At 42.3% G+C, this 13,610-nt stretch overlaps 2 protein-coding genes across 3 annotated transcripts in view; both read right to left on the reverse strand.

Moving 5' to 3' along the window:
- Positions 1-989: 989 nt before the first annotated feature.
- On the reverse strand, positions 990-8,029 carry slc2a2 (solute carrier family 2 member 2; the record flags this gene model as incomplete). Its single annotated transcript, XM_084569508.1, has 12 exons — positions 7,912-8,029; positions 7,409-7,504; positions 6,359-6,561; positions 5,503-5,627; positions 5,210-5,325; positions 4,955-5,117; positions 3,567-3,673; positions 2,779-2,859; positions 2,405-2,509; positions 2,139-2,240; positions 1,279-1,482; positions 990-1,187 (listed from the first exon to the last, which is right to left on the reverse strand). Exons 1-12 carry the CDS (start codon positions 7,924-7,926, stop codon positions 990-992), a joined length of 1,515 nt encoding a protein of 504 aa, XP_084425634.1. The 5' UTR covers positions 7,927-8,029.
- Positions 8,030-8,439: 410 nt separating this feature from the next.
- Positions 8,440-13,610, reverse strand: part of tnika (TRAF2 and NCK interacting kinase a) — a 61,181-nt gene continuing 56,010 nt past the window's right edge. For both annotated transcript variants that reach the window (XM_084569509.1, XM_084569510.1), the window contains 3 exons: positions 12,544-12,703; positions 11,576-11,715; positions 8,440-11,162 (listed from right to left, as the gene is read on the reverse strand). In XM_084569509.1, coding sequence (XP_084425635.1) covers positions 11,079-11,162; positions 11,576-11,715; positions 12,544-12,703 — 384 coding nt within the window. In that variant the 3' untranslated portion in view covers positions 8,440-11,078. The remainder of the gene's footprint in view (positions 11,163-11,575; positions 11,716-12,543; positions 12,704-13,610) is intronic.

Consider the following 13,610-nt stretch of genomic DNA (forward strand, 5'->3'; position numbering starts at 1 on the left):
CTGCTGGGGATGGCTGCTGTCATCAAGGAGTGTCATTGCTATGGGGTGGGGATGCCTGGTCTGGTCTAGGTGGGTGGTACATGTCGAAGTAACATCCACATGAATGCCAGGTCCAAAGCTTTTCCAGCAGAACGCTGTATCGTCACAAGACAATGTTATTTACTTCCTGTCAGTGGTTTTAATGTTAAAGATTTAGAGGTGGCAATAAATATCAATACAGCACATTCTTTAAGTGATATTTTATTGTCTCTTCTGTTGAGGGTTCAGCAAACATAAACTTTATTTTCTCGCTCTCTTGATTTTTAAATGTACGCACCTTGGGGGGACAGCACAAAGAAGCCGTTGAATAAGACAGTCACAGACATAGAGTTTCCTGTTCACACATCCAGCAAAGAAATATTAAATTTGAAGCAGTGGTGTTACGCCGAGGGATCAAATGAAATCCAATATTCACTCCCGTTTTAGCGCCCTTTTGAACTTTCCACCTTAAGATCTTTAGCTCCTATATATTGCACTGTATTCACATTTGGATGTAAACTTTGTCTGGCTTCCTAGGTGTAGAGTATGGAGCATATGCAGTGTGCACTAGGTTTTCATCTTGAAAGCATGCATGTTGTGGCCAAAAACGCTGCTACTGTATGGTAATGGTACGAATTTATCAAAAAAACAATAGAAGACGCTATAAAGCTAGGTAGAGCTGTGTTGCACTGCAGAGTTGTGTCATATTTGTGTAGGTCTCTCTTTCACACACAAATAGTATTTAAGATATAGATTATTGACTCTAACTCAATACATGTAAACATCACTCCATATATAGCTCAAACATGATGACTGCCAGTGGTTTTGATAGCAATTTTTTTTTTATATATATTAAGCTGTGTAAAAATCTTTAATTATTCCAATACTACAATGAGAAATCCACATGCACACTTGAAATACTGACAGACACACCCTTGCATAGCAGGAGGTGAGACAAGCTGTCTGCTGATTTAAGCATCTGTGGATGTTTTGAGCTGCTGCAGTTCACTTATGTCTTTGGGCGTCGAGCGCTTTTTGTTTTTGTGGAAGACGGCGGCGATCTCCTCGAAAGTTTTGCCCTTGGTCTCGGGGACCCGAAAGTAAATAAACGTGGTGAAGCCGACGAGCAACACGGCGAACAGGACGAAGACGTAACTGTCCATCCACTCCTGATGAGAAAAACAAAAATAAAGAAATCACGAGCTTGTTTGATTTGTCAACGTGCTCCGGGAGTCGCTCAAGTTTGGACTTCACACACACCTGTATGTATGGAAACGTCATGCCTATGACGAAGTTGCTGGTCCAGTTACAGCAGCCGGCGAGGGCGATGGCCGCGGGCCGGGGTCCCTGGCTGAACAGTTCGGCCACTATGAACCACGGAATGGGACCGGGGCCAATCTCGAAGAAGCTCACAAAGAGGAAGATGGCCGACATGCTGACGTAGCTCATCCACGCGTAGTCATTCTGGAGAGGAGACAGCATCAGTCAGGTGTGTGATAAAACTGCAAAACCTATTTGTCCTTTTTATAACCCTAACCCTAACCCATTTTTCTCTTCCATCTTTATTTGATGGATGAATTTGCAACATTAACTTTAAATGCAGGAAAGACAAGGCACTCTTGCCTGCATCCATAATATTCCTTCTTCAGGTCCCAAGTGTGTAGGCCCTATGCATATGAGCCTTCCTCGCTTGATGCTGCAATCAATCTTAACACGTTCACAGATAGTGGGTGTGGAACAGGTTTGCTGCCACCCTCAAACGAAGGCACTCAAATTTTGCAAAGGCAAATCTTTCCCAGGTGTATGTTAACTGCTCAAAGCGGAACTACTACCCGTAACATCTCCATCTGCTGGTGAAAACTTTCAGGCGCAGTTGAAATCCTTCAGATAAACTGAGAGCAATGGACTTTGATTTATTTTATTATTTATTTTTTTATGGTATGTTTCCAAGGCCACGGGTGAACTTTGATATTCATATACACAATAAAGATTTATAATCAAATCCAGCTACTGGACAAACTTACATCCTTCCGATAACAAGGCGTGAAACTACTGTAGACCTCGCCGTGAACATTACCTGTTTAGCTCAAAATTCCTGAGAGACCTGACACTTTTCCTACCTGGAATCTGAGGCCCACTGTCATGGCGATAGCGCAGCAGGCCATCCCTGAAAGACCAACCAGCGTCAGAGTGCGCCTGCCGGCCCTGTCCACCAGTGCAACCTGGAACGCACAGTTCACCGTTCATCCGTAAGTTTACATTTATGTGACACTGCATGCATAGAAGAACAACAAACGACGCTAGTGCAGTTTTGCAGTCTGGAGCTCATACGTGTGTGTGCACGCGTAATGCAATGCGTGCGTTCTGCATCAGCGCAGCTACTCACAGACACCATAGTGAACACCGTGTTGATGACTCCGACTCCGATAGTGGCGTAGACCGGCTGGCCGACGCCAGCTCGAGCGAAGATAGCCGTAGAGTAATAAAAGATCTTTAAGACAAACAAAAGAGAGTCAAATTTAAAACAACAATATGCTTGAAAAAGAGCAATGGGAAGACAAGCACAATAGAGCCACACAGATCTTTCACACATGAATTCACATTGTTATAATAATAATAATTTACACAAATCTCCATTTTTCTTCTAAAAAAGAAGTCAGACATTTTGGCATTTTTGTTTTTTACTGTTACACATTCACTGTTGGCATGCACATACTGTTATCATGACATTGAAAGAAGAAGGGATTTTTTACGGCCTACCGCGTTGATGCCCGACAACTGTTGGGAGAGGTGCATCATGAGGGCGACAAACAGCTGCTGCCTGTACACAGTTGAGCAGATCTAGGAGAGAACACAGACTCCGGTTTACTAAGGCACGCATCCTGAACATGCAGTGGATTTTTGTCGTGAGCAGATGTTTGGTGCATTTCTTGACCCATTGTCCCTCTGCACTGTTTAGAATTGCACCACATAGATTATGGAACTGTTAGACTAGTTTCAAACACCATCGTGTGTTGATATGAGCACAGTGAGACGTGTGAGACCATTTATTTTACCGTGAATTCATTGATCATTAAAAGTTATTATATAACTTACTTAAGTAATGATTTAACATTACACGAATCATTACACGCTGGGACACAGTATCCCCGTACTTTATTTGCTGATTGTACACTTCAAAGGGCGTGCGCTTGTTGACCAAGAATATTACACTGTAGTTGGTGTGATAGAGAGTAATACAGAGTGTGATACAGAGTAACTTATTTTAAAGCTTGGGCCGCAAATAACCACAGGCCCAACAACATGAGGTCATCATGATGTTATTGCAATTTCAAATGATTTGTGAAATGCTGAATACTTCTGTCACAGGCTATATTGCAATTTCTTATCTCGTTTTCCAACTGCAAATTGCGTCCCCAGAGGCAACACACTGTCAGCACGCACTTGACAAACTGAACTGCTCTGGATTGGACTGTATCCAGGGAGGTGAACGCATGCAATAAAGTCAAGAGAGTCGCAAATGACCCTCCTCCTTTACGGGCACCTACCAGGGAAAAGATGGAGACCCTGGGCTCCCTGTCCGCTTCCTCTTTCTCTCTCTTCATCTCTTCCATGTCAGCAGACGTATCGTACGCCCCCTTTAGACGGAGCAGACCTGCAATGAAACGGGGAAACGAAGGCAGATGAGAGCGAAGATCAGTGCGAGTGAGTCATTTGCAGTGGGAGAATAAATGCTCTGATCCTTAAAAACATCCATAATGTAAATACGCTCCATTAGAAGCACAACACCAGTATAGTGGAAACACTGCTGCAATTAACGCACGCAATACAAGAGAAACCATTAAATTGTCCCTTTAGAGGAATTACATTATTTCCCACACTATACCCCTGAAAACATATACACAGGAATAAGCACAAAAGTTCATGACAAATTGTTTTTCAAGTTCACTTTCTTAACTTTCTGTGCTTATGAACCCTATATTACATTTCTTATAACTCTCGGTAAACGAATGGCTCTGCATTTTGGGAAAACATCTCATTTGCTGCAATGTTGGAGGTGATTATATTTAAACAGCTCTAAAGCTAACATATTACCACTTTGTACACCTATCAGGCATAACATTATGACCACCTTCCTAATATTGTGTAGGTCTCCCTCGTGTCTCCAAAACAGTTGTGACTCGTCAGAGAATGGACATGGACCTTCTGAGGGTGTCCTGTGGTGTCGGGCAACAGAATGTCGATAGTGGGGGGCCTTTGGGTCCTATGGTTTGAGGGGAGGGGCCTCTGTGGATCATCTCACAGATACTTGGTCAGTTTGGGATCTAGTGAATTTGGAGGCCAGGTCAACACCTTGTGCTGTTCTTCATGTTTTTTTTTTTTGTGTTGTTCCTAAACCGTTTTTTGTGTGTGTGCATGTGTCAGGCTGCATCCTGCTGGGGATGGCTGCTGCCATCAAGGAGTGTCATTGCTATGGGGTGGGGGTGCCTGGTCTGGTCTGGGTGGGTGCTACATGTCTAAGTAACATCCACATGAATGAATGCCAGGTCCAAAAGTTTCCCAGCAGAACATTGAATTGTCACAAGATGTTTTTTACTTCTCCTGTCAGTGGTCATAATGTTGTGGCTGATTAGTGTATCTCATACTATATTTTCTTGTTTAGATTTTAGTAGTACACATAAACAACATGTATATACTTTACCTTTAACAATATATTTCATCTTAATTTAGAGATGCTGACTGTGTAACTTGCTATATTTGAACAGATCTGTTTCCTTTTGTTTCTAGCATTTGTGCTAAGCACATTGTTAGCAGTTAGACTTGCGGTATTGATTTTCTCATCTTACCCTGTGCAACAAGGCAACAGAGCATATTTCTGAGTGCCACTAGAGAGAAGAAAATGATACAGTAGAGCAGTTCTGTGTGTAATTCTTACTTCTTCTAGCCTCTTGGTCCTTGCCCAGTAGGATGTAAAGGTACCGCGGGCTCTCGGGGCATAGAGGCAGCATCAGGGTCTGTAACACCGCCGGTGCTCCGGACAGACCCAGCAGCAGGGGCCACATTTCATCATTACCAAGCACAAAGTCCAAGCCTATTACCTACATGAACACAATTACACTTTAGGTTAAGTGCTCAGTGTTCTGTCAAGCGAAAGTGATGCTATACGTGCGTAGGTAGAGATGTAACTCACCTGGCTAATAAGGATGCCGATGACAATAGCCAGCTGGTGTAACGTCCCCAGAGCCCCTCTGTAGGCCTTGGGTGCAATCTCTCCAATGTACATAGGCACGAGCCCAGATGTCAACCCTGAAACACACATCACGAGCTAACTGACTTGAACAAACATTTGCGGTTAGACAACTATAGAAAGGCAGTGTCTACTTTCTTACTTTTGTCCAAGTACAATTTAGGACAAATCCATTGGTATTTCCAACAAAAGCATGCAAGTATGAATTGTCGGCTGTGACGTGTGAGTTAATGTACCACAGTAAAAGCCCATCACAGCACGGCCTGCGATGACCATGATGTGAGGCTTCCACATCCTGCAAAGGCCCATCAGCAGTCCAGCAGCTATAGCCAGAACATTGACCATTAACATGCCCTTTACCCTGCAGAAAGAGTTGGAAAGCATCGATCATGAACAGAACCATGAGCACTTCCCGTCATAACTCTCCATACCATCGGCACATTTTGATTTTTCCATCAAACTTTCATTCTTCTTATACTCCTGAGACCCGGCGTCCTCGTATGGGGACATTAAGTTTTAGGTTTGTGGCAGCTTATTCTGCATTCTGCTTCATTTAGACCTGTTGTCCTCATAAGTAGACACTTTTAGCCATCTAGTGGTAGCAAAGGGTCAATATAGACTGTGTACAAACATGATGGTGGGCTTTCATTCTACAGCCGACCATGGGACAAAATTACTAGGTTTAAAACCTCATCAAATTTTATGGTTGAAACTTGTGTATTTATGCTTATTAACTTTTCCAGTATAATATGACCCGAACATTCTGTCAATAGTAATAAGCTATAATGTCACTAATTAGCAAGTACTTGTTTGAGGACATTGGGATTTTATTGTATGCAATTCTGTCTTTGCACAGCAATTTCAGATATTAAAATAAACTGTTTTATATTGTGTTACACATTGGTGACATGTGTATATTGAAATATACAGCGTGTCCACATATGAGGACATAACTTTTTTTCAAAAACAATGCTTAATTTTTTATACATCTTAGGTCCCAAATCCCAAATACCTTGGAGAAATTGAAAATGCATACAAAGCAATAGATGAGGTTAAAGTGTCACGTTATCATTTTAATCTCTCCTTCCTGACCTTCCTTTCAGGTCTGCCACAAATCCAACCAAGAAGGAGGACAACATGCCGCCGATGGAGAATATCGACACCGACAGTGACCAGTACATGATCACGGAGGGGTGCTGTCCCGCCTCCAAGTACTCCCCTGTGCCGTTTTCTGACTGGACTTCATCCATCTCTGACCACACCTCCAGGGACCGACCGTAATGCTTTTCGATGACCTGCAACACAGACAAGGACACGTGTCACCAAGGAGCATGGACAGAGACAGATTTCATTGCATTCATAGATCTATTCTGAGGACAAATCTTATTCACAACTGTGCGTATCGATGATATTCATTGTGCAAAAGAATCGCTCCTTGCTCTGTGCAGTTTGCCAAATGTAGCAGCATTGTACGAGTTGCTTGGCAGCTGGAATATTTGGACTTTGCCACTGACCTAGTACTGCCAGTGACAGTTATATCACAACATGTCTGACACAAGAGAAGGGAAAAAAAAAAAGAAAAACAGAAAAGATGGGAAAATCTTGACATATAAGCCAAGAAAGCAGGTGATTTAGGTGACTTTTTTAGGCAGACTTATCAACAGCAGAAGACAGTGAAATGTCAAGATATGAGAAGAAGAATTCTGATTGAATATTACTTAAAAACAAAGACACCCACACAACAGCAGTGTTAGGTTCATCTTCCACAGTGGATGCCTGAAGAAGCTCAGCGGCATCTTTTGGTCTAACAACCATGGAATTATAAAGACAAGTGAAAATGTGCACAGGGAATGTTACAAACATCTTGCAGAGGTCAAAACGGCATACATTCTGGCTTCTCTGCTGCTCAACAAGGCATGCTTTTGTTTTAGAAGGTCTCTTAAGTGCTACAGACCGGAGAAAAAAGCTTGTTTTTGTTTAGACAGTGCGAAAAGGTGAGTCTGATTCTGTGCTGCAGATAGGTGTGCATTTATTGTCCAGAGTCAAAGGCCATAGTAGTAGAGTACCGTTAATAGCAGTTAATAGGAGTGGCTGATACGCATGCAAACGTTAACACAAAATTTTATGTTAAAAAGAGCCTACCTTCTGTGGCGCATTGATGACTCCGAGGCTGTATCCATACTGTAGGGACCCGAGGGCTGCTGTGAACACAGCCACAGCCAGCGTACCCGTTAGCTGCTGCAGGAGTCAAAGGTAACCGCTTTTACAAGGACGCACATGTGCACATGCACACAAGCAGACGACTTCAATTTCATTTTTGATGAGTGCTTTGATGAATTTTATGACATTTAAAAGAATACAATATCACAGTTAAATAGGAACACTCAGCACATAAATCTGTTCCTACAGTTCTACAGATATGTTTGAACTGTTTCAGAAAGATCAGATGTTCCTCCAGGGGTAACACTGACAGAGTAAAAAAACAGTTCCAGGCGGAAAAAACTCGAGAGGTTAACTTCTTTCATCTCCAGCACTTTGGTGACTAAAGAAAACGTTCCAGCTTGCACGGTCCCGCACAAGGAGGTGGAATACGTAACCGTTTAGGAAATACAGAAATAGAACGCATTTGCTACGGGTTATCTTACCTTTCCCGTCTCCATGATGGTTGCAGAGTGTCAGCCAGGACTTAAGGTAATGATCAATGAGAGCTGGATGCCCGATCACGCTGTGTCCACTCACTAATCAACGAACACACACGGATACACACACACACTGACAGCTCTGATAAACCTACACTCAGACAGACAGTGGTCGTACACAAACACATGCATTAGTCTTATAGAAATGATTACTATGGCGACTGTGAATGATCTACTTTGGAAAGGACAGATTTAAGAATCCTATGTGTGGTGTTTCGAGGTAATACGGTATAGATAATGATAATGCTCTGTTGTTTTTTATTATAATTACAGCATTCTCATCCTATCTCTCTCTTACTAGTATTGTGGTTAATGATATACTTAGGGAATACTGAGGACTGGACAAAGTCTGAGGTTCAAAGCTGATACCAAAGACGAGATTTGTAACAAAAAAACCCAAAAAAAACAAGCCAAAAAAACCAAAAAAAAAAACCACACACTTTCTAGCAAACATAGTCGACACAGATCCAAAAGTGTAATGCTAGTTTCATTTATTTATTTCTTCCTTACAGCATCTCTTTTACAAAACAAATAAATCCCAAAACAGGACATTAGTAATGCTCTTTCAAAAAAAAGAAAAAAAAAAAGAAAACAAAGAATTAAACAGAATAAAGAAAGAATACAGTGGTTTCATCTTTGAAAGGAGAGACATCAGTGTAACTACCGTCAGCATTCTCCAGAGGGAAGAGTGAGATCCACGATGGACACACGACACAGTAATAACTCCCCATTCACGCTTGATCATTAATCACATGCACGCACGCATCCGTTCACACACAGGGAAGACAGTGTATTTTTTTTTCAGCTTGTCGTTTTTATGTATTTTTTTTTTTATTGCTAAAAGCCTGCTCCCCCCTTACAGAGATCAGTGAACGCAACTTAAAAGCTGCACAGGAACAGCTACTGCATGATGTGGCAATTAAAAAAAACAAAAAACAGAACAGAATAAACCTGATTCAAAAGATAACTACATCGCTGTTGTTGTTGTTATTTTTTTGAGAACCACAGGCCGAAAACTGCATTATATAAGAGTGAAGTTAACCCATCTGGACCAGGGAGAGGTGGAAAGAGGACAACAATAAATACCAAGCGCGTCGGCCGATTGCTCAGTTGCATTGCTCTTTGGCGCGGCAGCGCAAGCTAATCCACCTTCAATAGTGTTATAGATAATCAACCGCGTCGATGATGTCGAGCTGTACAATTATTTGGAAGGGCATGGCGAGGTTTCGTCATATTCAGTTGCTTTCAAAGTCTGAATCAAGTCTTAAATCTGTTAACGCACATCTCCATCAGAGGAATAACATCAGCAATGTGTTAAAAGTTAGGTAATAACACACACATACCCCCGCCCCACAATATCCCCTGTCATTGTGTAGGCAAAAAAATAAAATAAAATAAAATAAAACATTAGTTACAATGTGAGGAATAACCTTTTGGCCTCCGTTTATAGTTTTGCGTACATCATGCTAGGCACTCTACAAACAGTTAGGAGCCAAAGTCAGAAGAACCAACCAGGAAGGATAGGGTGGGGGTGGGGTGGGGGTGGGGCATGATTCAAAATGACGCCACAGTTTTTAGACAATGAGTGCTTTCACATGCACACACAGTATTTGGGATAGTAGCTCAAATCCCGTTGAGGTCGTACTCAGGTTAAGCTGGCGGCCACGATCGTGAACGTTGTGCCAAAGGAAACCGGTAAAAAATAAAAAATAAAATAGATCGACCGCTGATATTGCCTGTTTTTAAATGCACGGCGTTCAGATACGTCAAACGCCACCGTAAATCTGCATGTAAACACACTCAATGTTGCTTTAAGGTAAAAGTTCACGCGCAAAGACTGAATGACTTGACTCTCTCGGTGGACATTAGCAGCTTCAATGTCCTACTTTGATTCCGACTTGATTTGAATGGGACTCATTTCAACATCAAGTAGCTAAAACACACGCGCGCACACACACCCACAGACACACACACACACACACAGACACATGCCCGATTTCAGACACACACACATGTGCTGTACACTTCATCGCACTTCAACGACTGACTGACTCCAAACTGTTCCACAGAAACAGAAAAGAACAGAAATGAGCAGAATGACGCTCTCGTTGTTCGTTTAATATTACAGTATATCTGATGCAGCACCTTCAGAGTTTAAAGACTTAAAGAATGAAGAGAGAGGGAGACCACGATGATGATGATGATGATGTGTGGAGAGCAGTTCCAGGAGGAAGGAAGACAAGACAGATGGAGCGGTGATTTCATTTTAAAGGGACGCGGACATCTTTGCATACTGTTAAAATCCACATGACAGCAGAGGGTCTCACCGCATCTCTGTCAGCGGAATGCGGCCGAACACTAAATCGTGATCGAGTTTCCTCGGAAAGCCAAAAAGATGATGATCGGGAGGTGAAGGATGAGGAGGAGGAGGAGGAGGAGCGGAGTGACAGATAAGAAAGAAAATCAATCGGGCTGTCGGGCATTCATCGCCGACATCCAGAGCAGATATGTCATCTCTCGGCTGCCCCCCCTGTATATTTAAACTCTGACCAAATCGTATTCATACGCTGCTCCTCCGACCTCTCGGGTGTAGCTCCCTGGGACTGAGCCCAGACACGGTGGGACAGGAAATGAGGAACGGCATGTTTGTCAGAGTGATTGGATCTATCGGGAAGAGGGCAGACGAAAAAGGGGGACAAAAGGGTTGAAGAGAGACAGGAAGAGGCAGGTGTTAAGTGTATTTCTACAGTTGAATGCACTGCTCTGTTTTGAGAGAAGAGAGGCAGAAGAAGAAGAAGAAGAAAGAGGGAAGAATATTTGGAAAGTCAGTGGCACCAGTCTGCCAGTCAGTTGATGGCTTCTGCATGACCCGACTAAATCTATGGTAGCTCGTATCTTCATTTACAACTTGTCGCAGCTGCTTTTCTCTAAAATAATATCTTTTTTTTTTTTCTTCTCTAAACCATATTAGTCTCTTCAGTGTTAAAAGAGTCTCTTTGCGGTCTCTCAATCGTCAAGTCGGGTTTATTTTGTGAGATGTGCGGTGGGCCGAGGTGGGTTTTGCCAGGCCGGCCAGCGGGAGAGTGAGGAGGAGTGGACGACGAAGGGACACGTCACCAGTTCATCATAGAGCTTCTGTTGAGTGTCATGAAGAAGACCTGGCTGCTACCTCCCGAACGCACGGATGCAAAGAATACCTGGATAAGAGAAAGTAAAGAGCACGTCAGAGCAATAAAAACACAATTATTTTTGCAGAAGTAAATTATAGCAATTGCACTGTACCATTTTGAAAACTCGTGAGCATGTGTATAGGTTTATATACATATAATTTGTGCTTATCACATTTAGATATTGCTGTTTATGTTGTGTAGGGTAAGGTCTATAGACCTAAGAGACATAAACTGAATGAAGGTTGTAAAAGGTTGTAAAAGTTTAAGTGTATGCATATAAGGCCCATAATCTGTGTATACTGTGTTTAATGTGCGACAGAAGACCAGTTTACTAAAGGCCAGAGCCTTTTCTAAATTATATGTGACTCACGTTATATATCCTATAAGCAAATACATAAAAATTATAAGACAATTAGACCCCTGGTCCAACTGGGTATTACCTTGTCGTTCCGCTCACACAGGAATTTGAGTCTCTGGGCTCTCTTGTGCATAAAGACTCCATCCAGATGACCTGTCTCCACAGAGCGGATCTCTATGGCTTTCTCTCCCCAGCCCATAATCTGATTAGAATGGATATAGGCTGGAAAAGAGAAAACAAAAGCTTTTGTGACAATGTGCTTTTTTTTTTTTTTTTTTTTTTTTTTTTAAACAAATACAAAATCCTACTGACACGTCATTCAGTTTTCCTACTTGTGTGAATGCAGGCTGCACTAGAGACATTAATTCTTACTTTATTGGTGATGCAATGTTTTATTTCTATTAGGCAATCCTTATTGCTTTTTCTTCATCGCACAGAGAACAAAGGTCGACCGCTGCGCGCTGCAGCCGAAGCTTAAGAGACCTTTCAGCGACAAACGGAGGTCTTGTGAACTTTGCAAGTCAACCTCATGGGACAGGTCTCTATCCACACAGATTGCATTTCAATTTAAGCAAAAGTCCACAATCTGGAGCGTCCACAAGCACAGTGTAGAATCTGGAAGCTCCTGAGTATAAATGCACTACCACCGACCGCCACACGGGGGCAGTGAAATACAGGAAGTTTGTTGGGGTCATTGTTTGCTTCCCCTGTTTGTTAATCTCACGTTTATTTTTTTATATCGCTATTGATTATATATTTAAATGCTTTCTTTTTCTAAAACCGATGTTATTCCATTAAACCTTTAGTGAAACCTAAAGGACCTCATAATACTTCAGGTCTGTATAGTTACACACATATGCACACACAGGGACTGTACTACCATACACATCTGTAGTTATTTAAACCTTCTAACTTTAGGTTTGACCATTTATTTATATATAGTATTAATAAGCAGTATTAGTAATATTTTTACTCTTATATACCTTTAATGTTGGCAAAAAAAAGCTATTTAAATCAACACAAACATAATAATGCAGAAGTGGGACGTACCAACAGAGGTAGGCATCTCTCCCCACTGTAGCACCACGTCCTTGGTGATCCGACCGTAGGTGTTGACGTAGACACCCTCGTCCTCGTAACACAGCAGCATTTCCATTCCATCGGTTTTGGGCAGCACCACGATGGCATGGGGCGTCACCTGGCTCTGGATCTAGCACAGACGCACGCAGGAGGCTTTAATTCACATCCGTCGACGTTAATCATAATCTAGATTAAAATATTACAGAGGTTCCATCACCGGAACGTGATGCACCCGGATTCTGTCGGTTCTTAGCCGGTTGTTATTTACTTTTTTTTGGATCAGCGAGCAATCTGTAATCCTCTAAAGAGCTGTCAGACATCAGGAATATCGGTGCGTGAAAAGGTTCAGCTCTGGGGTGATGTTCACATTACACACAGTCACATTATTTGTGCTAGTAGACTACCAACACATTTGAACCTAAGACTACGGTTTTGGATAAGTAGCAAAAAAAAACAAAAACTCATCTTTTTCCACAAGAAACTGCATTTACACAAGAACTCACAAGAAATGCAAAATTACTTGGACTCATCGCCACACTTATTGCAAGGGCTGCATTCAATAGAATTGGCATTTAACCAGATTAATACTCGTTATTGTCATAAATTTTTTTTTTTTTTTTTTTTGAGAGCCTTGTGAATGTTGTTGCTGTGGGTAAAGATGAATTTTTTCCACACACACAAACACGCTGACTTCTGGTTAAATTCTCCGTTAATCTCTACGCTAGTGAACTGCACTGCACACGGACACTAGAAGCGCTAGACATCTATTGATCTAGTCTACAGGGCGGATGGCAGGATGTCACCTTGGTCTGTTTGCCACACTGGAGGAGAGGTTTGGACGGGGGGGAAGGAGAGAGAAGAAGCACACGGATGAAAGGCGGAAACCACGAAAAAAACACCTCAGTGATCTTTAATCATGAGTTCTTTAAAGGCGGCCCCCGTTGCAAGTTACAGTTCGGCAGCAGCGGACTGCACCTGAGCACGATTGGCGTAAATGCACGCGATCGCTGACAGCCGCGCAACAAGCAAATCTGCAT

Source organism: Chelon labrosus (assembly GCF_963514085.1).
Source record: "Chelon labrosus genome assembly, chromosome: 20".
NCBI classification, from domain to species: domain Eukaryota; kingdom Metazoa; phylum Chordata; class Actinopteri; order Mugiliformes; family Mugilidae; genus Chelon; species Chelon labrosus.